The 19232-nt window shown below is 35.1% G+C and overlaps 2 protein-coding genes across 4 annotated transcripts in view; both read right to left on the minus strand.

The window, feature by feature from the left end:
* Positions 1–15038, minus strand: part of csnk1g2b (casein kinase 1, gamma 2b) — a 32436-nt gene extending 17398 nt beyond the window's left edge. For 2 of the 3 annotated variants that reach the window (XM_059503801.1, XM_059503799.1), the window contains exons 1-2: positions 14764–14922; positions 8929–9658 (exon numbers count right to left, since the gene is read on the minus strand). In XM_059503801.1, coding sequence (XP_059359784.1) covers positions 8929–9153 — 225 coding nt within the window. In that variant the 5' untranslated portion in view covers positions 9154–9658; positions 14764–14922. Of the gene's footprint in view, positions 1–8928; positions 9659–14763 lie in introns of all 3 variants that reach the window. The other variant, XM_059503800.1, reaches the window with a different exon arrangement.
* Positions 15039–16087: 1049 nt separating this feature from the next.
* Positions 16088–18975, minus strand: zgc:101100 (uncharacterized protein LOC445169 homolog). The gene is made up of 4 exons (XM_059502843.1): positions 18744–18975; positions 18373–18528; positions 16999–17174; positions 16088–16877 (listed from the first exon to the last, which is right to left on the minus strand). The coding sequence occupies exons 2-4, from the start codon at positions 18518–18520 to the stop codon at positions 16425–16427; spliced, it is 777 nt and encodes a 258-aa protein (XP_059358826.1). The 5' UTR covers positions 18521–18528; positions 18744–18975; the 3' UTR covers positions 16088–16424.
* Between the last annotated feature and the right edge of the window lie 257 nt (positions 18976–19232).

Below are 19232 nucleotides of genomic sequence, written 5' to 3' on the forward strand. Positions count from 1 at the left end.
CCTTAGTTTGTATTTTTTTAAGTTTTAAAGGTTTACTGTGGCATTGAAAGGTAAAATCAGAAGAGTAATGTCTTAGTTAGGTAAAACACTACAGACTAAGAGGGTTCTATGTTCTGGATTCTAATAGTTCAATCCAGCTCATGTTACTTGCTCAGAAAACTGGTAAACACAGCGGTGCAGAGATGCATCTGTTGAGCTGTGATGTAACCGTGGTCAGGCACTGATACGGCTCTTTCCAGGAAGAATACTGAAGGGATAGGACAGATTAAGCACACCAGAATGTCCATCCAAATCGCTCAGTTTTAAGGGGAAGTGGGGGTGGGGAATTTACTGATATAAGATGTAAGCATCTGGTAAACATCTAAACAAGTATGAAATGAAACATTCTGCATCTTAAATAAATAAATAAATAAATAAATAACACAGGAAAGCAGTTACACTCTTTAAAATCAACAATGCATCATGCATTCAAATCTCTGGGAATCTCCACAGTTTCAGTAACTTTGCATTTCCTTTAGTTTTCCATTTAATGAGATGGAAATTATTTGATGCAGTTAGTGGATTTCATGCAAACTTAGAAACGGTTTCTGTTCATGCAAATGAGCATCATCATCATGAATCACTGTCATAAACAGAATGCCCAAGGCACTGGCACAGGCTCCTATTGTGAGCACTGTGCCCGGTGCAAATACGAGAAATCAGTGCCCTGTCTTAACACCCATAGAGAGCTGCACCCAAAACCACAGACATGCCCAAAAAAAAAAGCATTACATAAGTATAACAGCAGACTGCTTTATTCAAATCTAACACTGAAAATGAAGGTCAAATACATTTGCAACCCATTTTTTCTCTAAACTATGATGCATTTCAAAGAAAACGTGATATTTAAATAAATAAAATGAATAAAGATTTTACAGTGGCGGCAACATGGCTGCCTAAGCGAACAAAAAGACAAATATAAGTAAGCATTATTGGCATCAATTGTATCATTTGTTTTATGTTACATTTAATCTTGTGTTCATATTTACGGTCATGTTGTTCAAAGAAAGAAAGAAAATAGCTTGTTTGCTAAAGTCATATCATTATAGATAACCACCACAGACATTGAGGAGGGCTAGTACCCTCAATAATTATAAATCGCAAAACCTTTTTCTCAAATACCTATTGCCAATAAATCAAAATTGGGATTGGGTCAAATTATTCATTAAACATTCAAAATAAGAAAAGATTCATAATAACAGGATGACATTTGTTAGTCACGCTTTCTTTTAAGGTCCAATTCTCGCTATTAACAAACCATTAACTACAACTTTTGCCTCAAAGTCCTAATTTGCTGCTAATAGTATGGTAGTTATTAAATTTAGGTTTTGGGTAAGATTAGGGATATAGAATATGAGCTTTTCAACGCTATCTCACGACCATTTCTTATGTATTTTACAAGGTGGCTGATTTGTACGACCTCACTCGTATGATTTTGTACGATTTGGCTACACCCCAGTGATTGGTAGGTTTGGGGGGGGGGGGGGGGGGGTGTAGGTGATTCGTACAAATTCATATGAATTGTGCAACTCGTAAAATATGTACGATTTAGCAAAAATTGGGCTTGCATGCTAATAAGCAATTGGTTAATAGTGAGAATTGGTCGCTATACTAAAGTGCTACTCATTTGCTTTCATGTTTACTGCTGTATTAGACTTTATTTACATTTAGACATTATTTCAACCACACTTGATTAGATTATATAATAATAATAATAATATACTGGACTGTATATAATTATAAAATTAAAATCAATTGTGGTCGAAATAAATTGTCTAAAAATTTAAATAAAGTCTAATACAGCAGTAAACAAGAACATTCGCAACCCATTTGTCCACTATAATATGATCTTTGTACTGCACCCAAGTACATCAACTAGTCCAAAATCAGTTCCTCTTTGACTTTCCAACTGACTGAGCTTTGAGTATGAATGTACAGACTCCCCAAATGACAACTTTAAGCAAGCGAGAGGGGACAACCACGAAACGCATTTCTACAAACTGAAGCTTTAATGTCATTAAAAAGCTTGAAAGATGATACCGAGAAAAATCCAATGCGCAGAAATAATTCAAGAGTTCATGATCTGATTTTAATGTGAGGCTCTGTGCTTTTACACCCATGCCATTATGAAACACATAATCCAAAAAAAAAAAAATGACTGTGAGAGGCTGAACTGAGTTAATCCTTGTCAGTCAGTTGTAATCGATGATATCATCTGCTGCATTAGAGGACTTTAGTACATCTTAACATGGAGGATAAAGTATCACTGGCTACAGGCATTACTTTATTAAAAAACACATTCAGTGTGGGTTGTTTTATGATGAGCTAAGCAATGCACATAATCTTTTACCTATGCAATTAACCAATAGTAAGCAATGGATCATGAAATGGTGGGTTCTTATTGAAAATTACTTTATTTACAGGATGCCATGTCGAATATATCTTTTTTTTTTTTTTCAAAGATTAAACAGGTCAACATTGGACAACACTGAGTGATTCCACAGCAGTTAGCTATCAATTGTTCTGAAATATCCAATAATTTGTGAGATTCTCCACATTCTACAAATTCTCGCAGAAGACGAGAAGGTGGTGCATAAACAACATTCACTAAAATGCACCAGCCAACTAAATTAACTACCACGTGTGGGGCCCAAGGACCATCTGCTATGCCAATTGTGTATGTATGTTTTGATAAGGTGTTAGAAAAGCCAGGTGGGGATTCATCATTATTGCTGACATGGGCTGAAGAGGGCAGGTTGAACAGCCAGCAGCCTACAGAATGAGATTGCTATGGATGTATACATTTTTGTCTGCACTTTATTTCCAGGAATACTGTGTGACCATCTTGCCCATTCTTATTAGAGATGTGCAAAATGACTTAAAACAACTTTTTAAAACCAACAAATGTTTAAATAAGGTTGACTTCAGATTTGCCTGACCCAGATGAGATACAATTTGAAGTTTTAAAGTGTATGCATTTAAAGACATTGTGTAGGTTTTACCATGCAAATAAATAAATAAATTTAATATTATTTAATATTAATTAAACATCTAGTTAACTATTGTGACCTTACTGTAATTTTACTAGTAATTTAGTAAGTAGCAAACATTTTTCGAAAAGAAAGCAAATAGAAATAGTTCCATAATCACAAAAAAAGAAAGAAAAAAAAGAAAAAAGAAATGTAATTATAGAACTAAAAAAAATAGATTAAATGAAAAAATAATTATCCATAGTATACTACTATGCAGGCTCAGTTACATAAGCAAAAAAAACATTTTGAAAGATTATGAAAACGTTTTTCTTTAGACATGCACTAAACCCTCTTCACAAAACAACAAAGACATTAAGTTAGCAAATAGGTTAAACTTATTAAATTTAAAGACAATTTGGAACAAATACCCAATTTACATGTTTCGATAACCAATACGTGAAGCTAATGTGCATAATACTACAGTCACAACCAGGGCCTTCAGTCTGAAGTAATTATGGGTAAAGGTGTCTAGGAGTCTGGATAAGACAGAAACAGCTGGTCTGTGTCCTGCTCCTTCAACCCCTTGATCTTAGATCAGATTTCAGAGTCCCAGATGGAGGGAGAACAGCTGCAGAAGTCTAACAGAAGAGCTTCATACACAGACTGGTACCACTGTCACTAGTGTGAGCAGCCCGGGGGAGATGAGAGAGGATTCCAGAGCAGGACGTCATTTGCACTGCAGTTTAAGAGCAGATGTGACAGGCTTAATCTACTCTGATTAAATCAATCTTCTGCTTTCTGACAGGACATTATAGACAACTCATTGCATATTCTTCAGGAATGCATCCACGATCAACACAATCTCCAAAGACACACATACTTTAAACACATTTATTCCCCATATTCTTAAGTAACAAGAGGGATGAAGGGACAGGCAATAGACTCATATGCAGAACAGGCGCCAACCCATAAAAATTCTGTCCAGGGTCCTGTGAAATTAAGCTACGGCCCTGTCGTGATATAAAATTACTCACACTGTGATATTACACTTTGGTCATATCCCCAGAGTGACGAATATCTCATTCAGCAGTGAATTTCAGTCTCTCGGAGCAGCCTGGCTGCTGTCAATCATCTGACAGAAGCTGTCAATCACTGCACGAGAGATCCAGTGCTTCATTATTAAGCAAGTGCTAATGGACACCATGACAAAACCAATCTTCTTGCCTAGAGATTGTGCCAATTTATCCATTTCTCCTGCTAACATTTCCATTTCCCACATTCCCAAGCCCTCAGTCTTGAATGATAAATGGATGAATGAGAGACCAGAATGAAAGAAATTGTATATGAGTGGGGCTCTGGACTCCAACTGCAGAAGAGAAACAGAAATCAAATTCATAAGGCCACAAACAAGCATTAAAGAATCTCTCACACAGCGAGATCTGTGGACACATGTACGATCAAACAAGCCAAAGCTTTTGTATTACTACAAAGTATCTGTTTGGAAGCTGTCATACATGTATTACACAACTGGGATCCCCAGCACTACGTAGTGTTTCCACTCCTCCACTCTGTTCTGGGTCCCTGGTGAGCCTCTCAGTATGGACTTACTGGAGCACTGTGTCGACAAGAACCAGGGAACAAAGAGAACCTTTCAATAGCCTTATTCTCTCTCCAACTACTGTTGTTTCTCTAACTCTCTTCCTTTCTTTTTTCCCCCCTTCACCTACTATTGCTGTTCTAGGGATTTCAGTAGAGGGTAGAGCCTGACTGTAGGGGTGCTCCAATTGATCGGTTACCGATCACTATTGACCGATAATCACTTTGGGATGATTGATCGGCGGTCTCTAAAAAGGCTTATAAAGTAGCTAATTTGAAAACTCTCTATAAAACAATTTCACAAACAGTGTGAGTGACTTACCACATGCTCTCTCCTTCTCTCTCAAAATTGGTAAATAATGGCTTCAAATAACATTGCGTCTGCACTATAGGCAAGCTGCATGCTGCACAGCTAACACAGGAATTGTCACTTGCACAATCAAGATTGTGTCGCATCGTCACTAAAGTTTATGAATTGCATTTCTTTTTAACTCTTGCCAGTGTTTAAACTATTCAGCTCTCACACGCTCTCCTGGACTGAGTGCTCATGCACACTCGCAGCGCACACACATAATGCCAGGTTTATATTGCTCCGTTTTTCTGCACTCATGTTAACAGATTAAAGCGTTCACACTGCACAGTTGTGGCCCGGCAGTGAGTTCCAGGAGGGGAGCGTCTGCAGCAGTGCAGAGATAATTTCAGCGCTTGCAGTGGAAACTAAGTAAAAGCGGTAAATATGAACACGGATTGACACGAAAATTTAGTAATTACACCATAAATGCATATAAAGACAACTGTGTTTCACAGTCAACATAGTAGGGATGGGACGATAACCGGTTTTATCGATAACCGTGATAAAATGTGCTGAAGGTTAGTAATATCGTTTAAATATGAATTATCATTAAAACCGTGTTTGATTATCGCGGTTTTAATAACTCGCTATTAAATCATGTCCAGCCAGCAACAGTCTGACGCAAGCGCAGCGCACAATGTTTTTTTGTTTTTTTTCGAGAAGGAATGCCGAAAGTCAGTGACTTTTCTATGCTTCTACACTTTTCATTGTAAGGAAGGAAATGAGGAAATGCCACAGAATTTAATCTTTTTTAAATTAAGTGCATAGAGTTGCTTGTTTTATTAGTTGTTTGTTGATTATTAAATATAAAACTTGCTGAAATGTTTTCAGTGTGAGCATCAACTATTTTTGAACACTTTCATCTCGTTTCAACAAAACCGTGATAATATTGATAATCGTGATAATTTTAGTCACAATAATCGTGATATTAAATTTTCATACCATCCCATCCCTACAACATAGCCTATGGCTTTTTGGCTAGGTTTAAAGGGAAGAGCACTTTTAGATAAACAAGGCAATAATAGATTGCACTAGATGGAGGTAGCAAAACAAAGTTCTTTATGAACAGCAGGATTGCTTGTAAATGCAAAAGAAAAGGCAGTAGAGCTGACTGTTTCCGTCAATGGTAAGTTTTAATTTAGAATGTCTGTGATAATGTAAGAAAAGTAGTTTAAATGTTTTGCCACTTGCTTGAGCACTTTATATGAATATATCAATCTAAAAGTAAATGCAAAAGTAAAAAGCATTTAATAATGTGTTTCTTATATTTAATGCATTTAAACACTATGAAAGATTGTAGCTACTGCACTGTGAAAAAAAAATCACAATGCTTAAAAAGCATTTACAGTAACAATGTTTGGATTTGAAATCAAAATAATGGATAAATGCTGTTTTTGCAGCCACGGATCAGTTGCAGACTACTATGTGAATATTTATATTTTTTTAAATAAATGCCCCCTTCCACCTCTCAAACTAAAAAATCCCCTTTCACAAAAGTCACCTAAGAGGGGAATACATTTAAAAAAAAAATGAAATTTAGGTCCTGAACAAATTCTTACTATACATAACTCTACATGATAAAAATAAGGCTTTAAAAAGTTTGGTATCGGTGATCGTATTGACAGATACTGCTTTCTGTGATCGGCGATCAGCCTCAAAAATCCTGATCGGAGCACCCTTACCTAACTGTGCCTCTTTTTTTTCTCATATGTTAGGGAACCGTGACAGAGAAGTTCACCTTTGCTCCAGAAGTAGCTGTCACCAAAAAAATAGGAAAAAGGAAATGTGCAAACGTACAATCTATACAAGCTATTAAGAAACAAGGAACTTTTCAGTGCTTATCAATTTTCAAAACACGTGATCAGTGTTGGTTTCGGTACACTGGCGCTGGGTTGGGTCATTGCCTGGTGAAGTGTATGCGAGCAGAATGTGGTACAAACATGAACATGCCAAAAACTTTAAACTCAGCAATGAGAATTTAAGCTAATCCTAAACCTGCAGCTGCAACAACATTAAGACAATTCATTTTCAATTGCACTAGAAGATAAATCCCTGGAAAATCAAAACTAGGGATTGTTTTTAATTATTTATTTTTTTCATTTTAATTAATTTATTAAATTTTATTAACCGTTCATAGGTTTTCATTTTTTCTTTTTAAAATAAATTATTTTACTACACTACATAAAATCTATTTAAAATTAAAGAAAAAAAGATTTGAACTTTCCATTCATCAAAGAATCCTGAAAAAAAAAATCAGTGTTCACAAAAATATTAAGCTGTTTACTGTCAACATTGATAATAATAAGATGTAGCACATTAGAATGATTTCTGAAGGATCATGAGACACTGAAGACTGGAGAAATTATGCAGAAAATTCAAATTTGTCATCACAGAAATAAATGACTATGTATATTAAAACAGAAAAATGTTATTATAAATTATAAACATTCCATAAGTAGATATTTTCATTTAGTTCATTAGTGAAAATCATTTTTGTCATCTGTTTTAGTTATTAAATCTAACAATTTTTACAAACAAACCTTAGTTTTAGAGTAAAGACAAACTTAGCATTGTTGAAAGGCAAATAAATACTAAGCTTTTCTTATTAGCTACATTGCCCAGCCCTATTACAGCCATGTTACAGATGGAAATAGTGGACAGAAACGCAGTCGCATGGATGCATCATCATACTAAATAATTTCAGCACTACAATTACAGTGCTTGACTTCATATTGAGCGGTTAAAAAGTGCTTTGATAGGCAACAATGCAAAGATAATGAAGCCATTGACGTTACTAATGCAAAGATAATCATATCTTTCACTGGAGGATCCGGGGAGGAGGGCTTCTAAGTGTGCATATGCCATCTATGACAATTCCTTTCTCATGGTGCCAAGTTACTCGACGGTCATTTCCCAGAACACAGGACCTCCCATCAAACAATAAAACAAAACATGGACTTTAAATAGCCCTGGACTTTGAGCTTCTGTCTGGGTGTAGCACAAAAATTTTACATGTTTCAGACGTCCCCTTGTGCTGTTTATGAGCCAAGTACAGATACGTGAATGAAAACTGGAAGAAATCCAGTTCTGTATGACAGTCCCCGGGGCAGCAAAATCTCTTCACACATCTGACAGAAGTGCCCTGGAATAAAAATGGATTTCGGGTGCCCATTTCCTCAAAGGCTTTTGTCATGTTTACTCATATTTTAGAGCCCAAACTGAGCCCACAGAGAGTATTAGGTGTTACGTCATAATGACTACTCACCACAAGGTTAGTCAATACTCTACTGCGCTGTATGGATAAACCGTTTACCTGTTTACAAGGATAGCCTTAAACTCACTTGCATTTATCACAGTTGCCCAGAAAGAGCCAAAAACAGTTCATTTCACTTTGAATGGAGAAAAGACTTTCTACCTTACACTTGACAGTCAGCCAAAGTTAACAAAATGTAAAAAATAATTGGTATCATCTTTCTCACAAATGAAAATTCCATAACGCCACCCATCAATAAACGTCTTATTCACTCATTAAAAGGAAATAAAAATTGAGTAAACGTCAACAAACAGTCATAATTATTTATTGCATTTTCTAAAACAGTCTGGACTGTCTCTGTGCTTTCCTCATTAGCAATTACCCAAATCTATCTCGGAAGTTACACTAGCTACATTGAAGTAACTTACAATTTTAATAAAGGGTCTACTCATTGTAATGACGGATTTATATGAACTGTAAAAATGAATATCTAGAAGCAAAACTGCAAAAGAAAGTCTAGTAAATAATTCTGCCTAATGTAATATTTAAATAGTTATCATTCAAAGGTATTCCAAAGCTGCATCAAAAGCCAAAAAAGCCATTTATAAAATACTAGCTTTATATAAAATCTTTAAAATTAATAACAATTATAACACTCCCATGAACATGGGAAGATGTTACATTTACAGCACTTGTCTATGCACAAGAGCACTCACCAGTTTGATGGCCACATATTCATTTGTGTAGAGGTTCTTGCCTAGCCGCAGTTCACCGAAGTTTCCACAGCCGATCTTCTTCCCAACTCGGAAGTTGGGGCCAACCATAAGGACCCCAGAGCCGGACCCCGTTCCCCGGCCCCCATGTCCAGTCCTACTAGCAGTTTTCGACATTTTTTTCCCTTCCTCTGTTTCTTCCTTCCAACCTCTTTTCTCAAAATCCATAAGCTTGTGATACCCTGGCCTCTCCACGGTTACTCCCCTGCCATGCAAAACAGAGAAGTTTCAAAACAACCCCCCAGGAAATGTGTGGGGAAGGGGTTTAAAACTGTCTATATATGGGTGATTTTTGGTGGGTATCACCGAAAGCGCAGTCCTTGCATTAATCCTTTGGTGGATGGGACTCCTTTACAGTACGGTTGCCCTCAGAGTAGCATGTCACTGCCTGAAGCAGGCAGATTGTGCTAGCATACGCACACATACAGACGCACACACACGCACTCACACATCCACCCACAAATGCTCCTCAACACTGACATATACAATTCCTGCTAGTGGAACCAAAAGAGTGAACGTCCCCTTGTGCTCCTCATGGTTTTGTTGAAGTCAGTCTTGAGTATTACTGTGAACATTCTTCATGTTCTAACACTGCTGCAAGCAGACTCGGACAGAATCAGCATTAACAGGTTTGAGCAGTATAGTCCGTCTTTCTCTGGATACCTGAAAGAAACTGAAAAGAGAAACAAAAAACCAGTTAGTATCCATAAATCGATCTAGCACCTTCTTTGCTATACCAGTCCTTAAAGGAACACTCCACTTTTTTTTTAAAATAGGTTCATTTTCTAACTCCTCTAGAGTTAAACAGTTGAGTTTTACCATTTTCTAATCCATTCAACCGATCTCCAGGTCTGGCAGTAGAACGTTTAGCATAGCTTAGACCATAGAATCTGATTAGACTGTAAGCATCTTGCTCAAAAATTACCAAAGAGTTTCTATATTTTTCTGATTTAAAACCTGACTTATCTGTAGTTACATCGTGTACTAAGACTGATGGAAAATGAAAAGTTGTGATATTCTAGGCCGACATGGCTAGGAACTACACTCTCATTCTGGCGTAATAATCAAGGAACTTTGCTGCTATACCATGGGTGCACCAGGAGCAGTGATATTACACAGCATCTAAAAATAGTCCCAGCTAGGTAACTTCCAGTAAACCTATTTTCAGGTGCTGCGCAATTTTTGTATAGGAAAAATATAGAAACTCTTTGGTCATTTTTGAGCGAGATGCTAACCAGACCTGGAGATCAGTTCAATGGATTCAAAAACAGTAAAACACAACTGTTTAACTCTAGGGGAGTTGGAAAATGTACCTTCAATCTTCAAATAGAGCCAGACTTCTGAAATTTCAGATTTCATCTCTCACTAAACATTACATTTGCATGACAATAGGGCTGAAATGATTCCTCGAGTAATTCGATTACAAAAAATGATCGAGGCAAATTCCTCTGCCTCGAAGCCTCTTTTAATTTATTTTAAATCTCACGTCAGGTTTTTTCGCAATGATTTTTTAATGTGACACAACGCGTTTACGTCACCCACAAAGCGGAAGAAGACACAAGGGCTGCGTCCGAAATCGCATACTGCAAGGAGTCAGCAGTGTTTTGATTTGAGGGTGCGGGCAAACGTAAAGAGAACGTTGTGGCATGTGTCCATTGCAAGATAGAGCGGGCATACCACAACTAGGGCCCTATGATTTCTGCGATGCAGAAAACGCGGAGGGAATCGCGGAATCCAGTCATAAAAACGGAATTTACAGTTTAACACGGAATGGCACAGAATTTGCCAAAAATAGGTCATTGCACTTACATCAAATCACGATATGGACTAATATCTGTAAATATTAAGCCGGAACAGTCTATTTAAATATGAATCCTGCATGTTCTGCGTGTCTCTGTTAATGAATGGAGCAGAAGCGCTTCTTCGTTTTATTACACACTGAAAACTAGCGTCACATCACATACACAGAACTGTAAAGGTACGTCAACCCCTCAAAATAAAAGTCCTGTTTAATTTAAAGAGAAGTATTTGCCAGAGATGTATTACTATTGTTCAGCAGAATGTACATAGCCTACTACTAAAAAAAAAATTTACATTTTTTTAAGGTTTAATCACACAACATTTCTTCCATGTTTTATTTTTTATAGTAAATCCCCTTTGTTTACCAAAAAGTTAAGTTTGCTTAATTTTCAATAATTAAAAGATAAAAGATAAATTAAATTAATGTTTTGTGTGTTTAATGTTTAATGTGCATCTCAGAAAATGCTTTATTTAAAACCCCAGCTGAATGGCACTTAAATGCACTTAATTCATCTGTCAACTTTATTCTCATTGTTCACAGTACAAGTACAGACAGGGAAACAATGGGTAGTAATTAAATGTTTATTTTTGATGTATGCATTGCATTCTATGCATTTAAAAAATAAAAATAAAAAAATTATAAAAAAGGAAACTTAGTTGTTCATTTTAAGAGACCCAGGAGTCTTATTTTCTCTTGCATAATTAATATTGCACTTTAATTAAGCAAAAACACATTTTATCCGATTATTCGATTAATCGATGGAATTTACGGTAGAATACTCGACTACTAAAATATTCGATAGCTACAGCCCTACATGACAATGCATTTTTATATGCCATATCAGCGTTAAAAAATTTATTCATGGCAAAATATAAATGAATAAATAACCATTTTAAAAAATACAATATACAATACATTTTTTACAACATTTACACAATAACTATCTAAAAACGTAGTTTAATATTTATTTGAAATTTAAAAAAAAAAGAAGAAAAAATTATAGATTTTTCTTTTATGCCAAAAATCATTAGGATATTAAGGAATCTGTTCCATTAAGATATTTTGTAAATTCACTACTGTAAATGTATTAAAACTCAATTTTTGATAAGTAATATGAATTTCTAAGAATTAATTTGTTCAACTTCAAAGGCAATTTTCACAATATTTTGATTTTTTTTGCACCCTCAGATTCCAGATTTTCAAATAGTTTTATCTCAGCCAAATATTGTCGGATCCTAATAAACCATACATCAATGGTAAGTTTATTTATTTATAAATAAATAGAAAAATTTACATATAAGAGTTTTGTGGTCCAGGGTCAGACACAAACACACACACATATTCAAATACACTTCTTAATTCATTTAAGCAAGAACTATAAACAAATCTTTCAATTTCATGTGATAAGATTCTGAACTTTAAAAAAAAAAAAAAAAAAAAAAAAAAAGAAGAAGCACGCAGTCACAGTTTTGGCAATCTAAACAATAGGAGCCCATTTATGACACTACACCAACAGATTTTGCTGGTCTGCCTCCAAGTCATGAGATTTTTCAAAGTGTGGAGAACAGACCGGTTGAGAATTACAAGCCTAACAGTGCCCGTATCAGTTTCCAATTCCAACAGGAACTTTGACGACACCTGTGCGTTGATAATGGAGAGGGGAAGCAGTGTAGAAGGTCAGAGATCTGTGTTGCACACCACCCCCTCTCAAATCCAGGGTCAGAACTGCTGTTAATGTAAATGGAAAAGAAAGTCGGAGCAGGTAATGCAAGAACTATTGGAAAGACGGACGTGATTTCCTTCAGAAAATGCACTTAAAACGATCAATGGCAGCCTGACTGGCTGTAAAAGGATACCAGACCAGAGCTGATGAGCAATATACAATCAGCTTAGCAGAAAAACATTTTTGACACTTTATTGGGGGGATTTTCACTACTTAATTTCAACATCTAAGCAAGTTCTCAGCAAGTGACAAATGCATCAGAGCTTCAATGCATTAGATTATTAATGCACGGCTCATTTTTCTAGCCCGAGGAAATTATAATACTTTAGTCTGCACAAAAAGAATTTTGACAAATGATGCCCTGTCATTCAGCAAAATAAATGCATCACCAATCATGTTGGCTTAGCTTTTATAACAATTACAGGGGGAGCCGGACAGCCCTTTAGGAAAGAGACTGAATTTCCATACATCAATTCTCAATATAAGAATCAATAATTAAAGCAAACACTTAACCTTAATAGCACACTATACTGTAGGACCTACCCAAAGGTGAATAATAAACACGGGATTACATAAAACATTTAACAAGCATCATAATGATCTTAATCTATAGCCTGAAAATATGAAAGCAAGTGACAGTTTCATCAGGACTGGCAGTCAGTCATGTCTTCCTATGGTCTGTTGGTCGCAACCCCACGCGTTACCATTAAAATGCTGATTACAAGCTCATACAGGGATGAAATGAGAAACCATGCCACAAGGCAACAATCAAAAAGGGATCGGATAGAATTACAACATCTGTGGACAAGAACTAGTGTTCAAGTGCTGATTATGGGGCTACTACTTACCTAAATCAGAAACATCTTATCAATTAATGACGTTTGAATGCCTGAATGACGTTTAACTAAGACACACATTGCAGATACTGACTGAATCTGGCTTAAGTTTCATATTTAGAGAAAGATATACAACAGATTAAGAAATGAACCTCACAGATAACACAAGAACATCATCATAAAAATACCTGATGCAAAAGTGCATAAGATAAAGCCAAAATGATATAATCTGGAATTAAAGTTGACTGACTAATAGTGGATGCCAAGTTAGTGCTCACAGCTGTTTTGAGTCACTCTGCCTAAAAGAAGATGAGATAAGCCAGCTATCAACCCATCTACAACTTATTTCAAAGCAAAAAGAAACTGGGTTTCAACACGACAACAATGACAGCACAGTTCAACTTTGTGTTTTAGCTTATAAACAGGAAATATGCAAGTGTTAGAGGCCGAGTAAAAACCTAGACATACTTCTACTTCTCAGATGAGCAAAAAGAGAGAAGCTGATGCCATTTAACTGTTTCTGTGTTGATCTATAAGGCCTTGTGTGGTGTTGATTTGGACAAAGAGTGAGAAAGAGAGCTGCCCGGTCATTTATTTCCTTAATCACATTGTGATTTTTCATACTAATTTATTTAGCCTCTATGTGAAACTGTGAGATACAGTTTAACACTCCTCTTGTTTGCTGTCTGAAACCCTTCTAGTCTGATAACCCACTAGAATTGGACACAACTCTATTTTTAATTGTAAATCATAGTTTATAATATCAAAAATTAAGCCCACTTACTTGTGAGCTTAATACCTTAATGTTTTTATTACATAACGTTAGATGGTTTAAGTGGCAATGACGCCGCTGATATAAGAGATTTCCATATCAACGTCTAATATGTCAAATAAAATATATTTATCTCAGATCTGGCAGTGAAAGTGTATCTCATCCGTCCATAAATGTTTTATATCATAATGAAGTGTCAATCCTAGAAAGCTTCCTATTCTGGTCTAGCAAAAAAATAAAAATAAAAAATGCATTCTTTAACATTTAAATGTCTTTAAAACCATTTAGACTATTTTCTTTGAACCGTCTTCTTGGCCAGTCGCTTAAAAACGTCCTTAAAATGAGAAGCTGTCTAGCTGAGCCGTCAAATATGAACTACATACACGTCGAACTACATTTTGTTTTACATCTAAATCTAAATAGATTCCCCGTCGTATCCGAAAAGGGAAGGAAATACCGAAAAACCAGCTAAACAACTCCGAGCCTCGTTAGACAAACATGACAATAATCCTCCACAAATGAACTAGCTTAGCAACCCAGTGGCTAGGCTAACATCATATTAGCCGTTTAGCAGCGAACCTTTCAGTCTTTCGATTAAAACGAGCAGGGAAATGTTTTTAATTAGGAAATATAAAGATGTTTTTACCTGCGTGTGAAATCCCTATGTAGTACGCCGCGACATGGTCCTTTATTTATGCTCTGAAAAGTGATTTAATTTCCCACTAAAGACCAGCCCGGCTTCGCTGTTGTCTCTTTAAGCCTACCGTTTCGGTGAGCGAAGCTCCGAGTCCGGCGTCACCCGACACTCCCATTGCTGTGGATACGTTCTCAAAAGTGCGTGGATAGATTGGTGAATATGCGCCTGTGCTTGTGCGCGCAACAGAAGCTCCCTACCGTCCCCAACTGGAGAAGAACTCCAATGCTTTGCCCGGATCAACAGTTGAAGGGTTCTTTACTGGAAATACTGTCAGCTTTTGAGAAAGACTTTACAAGGATTCATGTAATTTGAACGCCCATGTGGATGAGGATGTGTGAATGTTTAGGTGATACCTTGAATATATTTTATGGAAAAGCTGGAGATGACAAGTCTTTGATTAGGTTTCTGCATTCAGTCCATTGTCAGAAATATAAATTACTGGAAATTATATTTTAAGATTTTAATTCTCACTTTATTTTTGAACTGGAAAACAGACCGTTTTTTTGTATATATGTTAGAGAGACAAAGTATATCTATTTTACCCATTAATGTAAAGTAAAAAAAAAAAAAAGATGTTATATAAAAATATTTTTAAAATAATATATAAATAGTAATAGTAATATTATAAAATATGTATATAATATAGATGTTTTATATAGTTTTAAATAATCATTCTGTATAAATACTTTAGCCTACCTTTTTTATTTACCATAAGTATAGAAGAAGCTTTCTCTTTATTGAAATTATTCAACCTATTAATTCTCATTTATGTCTTTAAAATAGAACACTGGCCATGATAAATTGTATAATGTAGACAAATATAGAGAATGAAGTTGCTTAATGTTTGTAAAAAAGTAAATGTTTAGTGTCAGCAGTCTTATTCTTTTTCAGTCTTAAAATTTAGTAATTTTTTAGTGTCAGCAGTCTCATTCTGACTTAGAAATCAGACAGCTGGCTTAGTTATGACAAACTCTTTTACATGTAGCTTTCATAATCCAAATATGACCATATTCATAAGCATGTAAACATATTCAGTGATTGGTAACTGTGGCTTACATCCATATAAAAATGAATTATTGTAATAATTTTAGCTATAAATGAAAATGTACAAGTGCACACAATAAATAAAATGATGCTTTTGCTACTTAAATGTTAATGCTGCGGAGAACGCTCCACATTTGGCAAAATTATTTACTGCAGTGACATAAATTATGAAAACCACAAGTGAATCCCAGAATTAGGTTACACAGAAGTCATGATGCACACTGAATACTGCTGATTCAGATGTTTCTCATGTTTATTTGTATTCAAAATGATCATATGTTCATAAAAAAATCTACAAAGTGCTCAAATATGTATGTGCAACACAACATTTTTCTCACAATGCTCTAAGCTATGCATGGAAGTTCACAAAAAAACAGTTTGTAAAAATGCAATCAAAACCAATTAATGAAAATTGCAGAAAAAGATACAGATCCAGACCCTTCTGTTACTCTGAGGGTTAAGGTTATGATGTTGTGGTGGGGGGAGGAACACAGGAACACCTGTTCCCTCTTCACAATCCTAATTAGGATAACTGGCTCAGTGGGTTTTATTGGTTGGTGGTACGGCTACATGTCCAAGTGGTGGTGAACCAAAGATTTAGATTGACAGGCAGACTGAAGCATGAGAGTGTTGCATTTTCCTAATGGCATGAGATTGACAGCTGTGCTGTGCTGCTGTTGCATTACAGGCAAATATGTAGGAGAGAAAGGCAGACCTGCAGACAGCAGCCCAAGACCATGAGGCATTGGTTGTTGGTAGTGTTCTTCATTAACGAATGGAAGAACAGCAGAGGAGTGCAGTCTGGGGTGGGAATGAGGGTGAATAGAGTCTGATGAGGAAGGAATTGTGTTGTTTTCCCTAAAAGGTGAATGAGATTTTGAATTAGAGCCTTTCTCCTGGTCCTTCACCATTTCTTTCCGTTGTTTAGTAGCAGGACAATGCAATTGGCTTTCTTCTTTGGAAAGGGGTGCGAAGCGTTGACCTTTTCTAAATTTGGCACGTCTGTTTTTGAACCACACCTGAAGAAACATGTTTTGTTAATCTAATATGTTTTCAGAAGCACTTTGAAGTTCTAAATGTATTCTAATATTTAGGAGTATTTAGCTTGTTGGACACTACAGATGTTAATGTGGCCCTCACCTGTATACGGGCTTCTGGGAGGTTGATGCAAACTGCTAGTCTCTCTCTCATGCCCACATCTGGATACTGGGTTTGCTGAAAAGCCTTTTCGAGGGCTTGTAACTGGGACACACTGAAGGCGGTGCGACTGCGACGCTGCTTTTGCTGATTCCCGTAGCGTGCCTCAAGGATGAGTTCTAAATGAAGGAGATCTTTATTACTTGATAAATCATTCCAGGATACCAGAGTTAATATATTTAATTAAAACTAGAACTGAAACTAAAATTCAAACAATTAAAAAACTGAAATAAACTATAAACAATATAATATATATATAGTTTCAACATAATTTCAGCATGTCTCAGTTTAATTCCATTTAACTTGATGCACTAAAATAACAAAATAAAACTGAATAGAATAAAAAACGATATAAACATTTTACAAAACTACTAAAAATTTGTAAATTTTAAAACTAAAATTAAAATAAAAAATATAAAAATAAACTGAAAACTGGAAAAATATATATAATTTAAACATAAATAATAACACCAATAAACATTATAAATAAAATATTAATAAAAAGGAAAGTTAGTAAAAAATATAACAGTAGCTAAGTGATAGTACACTTACACTGCATGATGTCTGACATTACATTGTGCATGCTACATAGGACTCAAAAGTGTATATATATATATATATATATATATATATATATATATATATATATATATATATAGTTATTAAGTAAATACATTTATGATATTGGTGTAAATACATTTTCAAACTGTAGGCTAATTTTAAAACTCTGTTATGAAAAATAAAAGCTCTTTCACAAGTGTGCCCACTGTTTATTTTTAAATAAAATGATTCACAATAGTAAAAAAATAATGAAACATATCTTTATAGTTCAGATGCAAAAGCCCCTAAATGTCATCTGAAATTTTCTTCTAAAAAATTATCCTATGTTTATGTTAATTTATCTGATATTCTGACAATGAAAAGAACATGATTTGCAATTAAAGTGAAATTACTGAACTTACACATGAAGCCTGATTAAAAAAAATGCTAATTTTAGAACAAAATTTCAAACGCACTTAGAGGCTTTTTCATTTGAACTCTTCATTTATTTAAATAATAATAATTATTATTTTATTGTTTTTTTATATTGAAGATTAATTCTAATTCATTCGTGAATAAGCTAATAAACTTAGAAGACATTTGTTGCCTACATCATTAAAATCTACACTTAGCATAATATAAACCCTAACGTAGGAAAAAAATCTGAAGTTACAATTTTGTAAATGCTGCCTAACGACTAACGAGAAACTTAGTGAAATAACTTACTTTGTACTTAACTCATATTTTGAGCCTGATTAAAAGTCAAGCGCAACTCACCTGCCAGGCGCTCGGCCACAGTGAAAGTCTGCAGGGACGCCGGACTGGCCGCTGAATGAAGCTGATACCGCTGCGCCATCTGCTGGTGAGCCTCGTGAAATAACGAGTTGACGCGTTGCAATCGTCCACAGAAATAAACAGAATTCATTCTGCTGGCTAAGAAGATAAAATATATAATAATTATAGCTTAAAAAAAATCTATGATATTTTATTAAACATTTTCTTTAAATTATATATATATATATATATATATATATATATATATATATATATATATATATATATATATATATATATATATATATATATATATATATATATATATATATATATATATATATATATATATATATATATATATAAACACTTACTTATGAACTCCAATGACCTGTGGAATGATGATCAGAAGCAAAAAGCTGACATTTACCTAGAAAAATTAGGTAAGGTACACACAACTATTGTTGTTTTTTTCTCTCATGTGATACTAAAATCCCAAAGGAAAATTTTTACAAAAGTTGCTAAAATCCCCCAAAATATTACAATAAAGTTTCGAGGTAAGGTAGACCAGTAATGCTCAACATTGACTGCAGTTTAGGTTCTCTCCAGCTCAGTTTCCACTATTTAAGAGGCATTAACTTCAGCTTCCTTCTACCATTAGCCAATGGAAAGAAAGGTATTAGCCTGGATTAAGTGGGATGAGGGAGAGAAAGGGGGGTTGGGGGCTCAAGTTTCTGAAACTATTGAATTTGGGAGATTTAGGCAAAGCATCTCCCTTCAATGAGCGGCCATTGCGCTCCCCACCTTTAAAACAACAATGTGGTCGGCTAATCTCTGGGGTTGGGCAGATTAAAATAACAGCC

Source organism: Carassius carassius, chromosome 21, assembly GCF_963082965.1.
Source record: "Carassius carassius chromosome 21, fCarCar2.1, whole genome shotgun sequence".
NCBI lineage: Eukaryota > Metazoa > Chordata > Actinopteri > Cypriniformes > Cyprinidae > Carassius > Carassius carassius.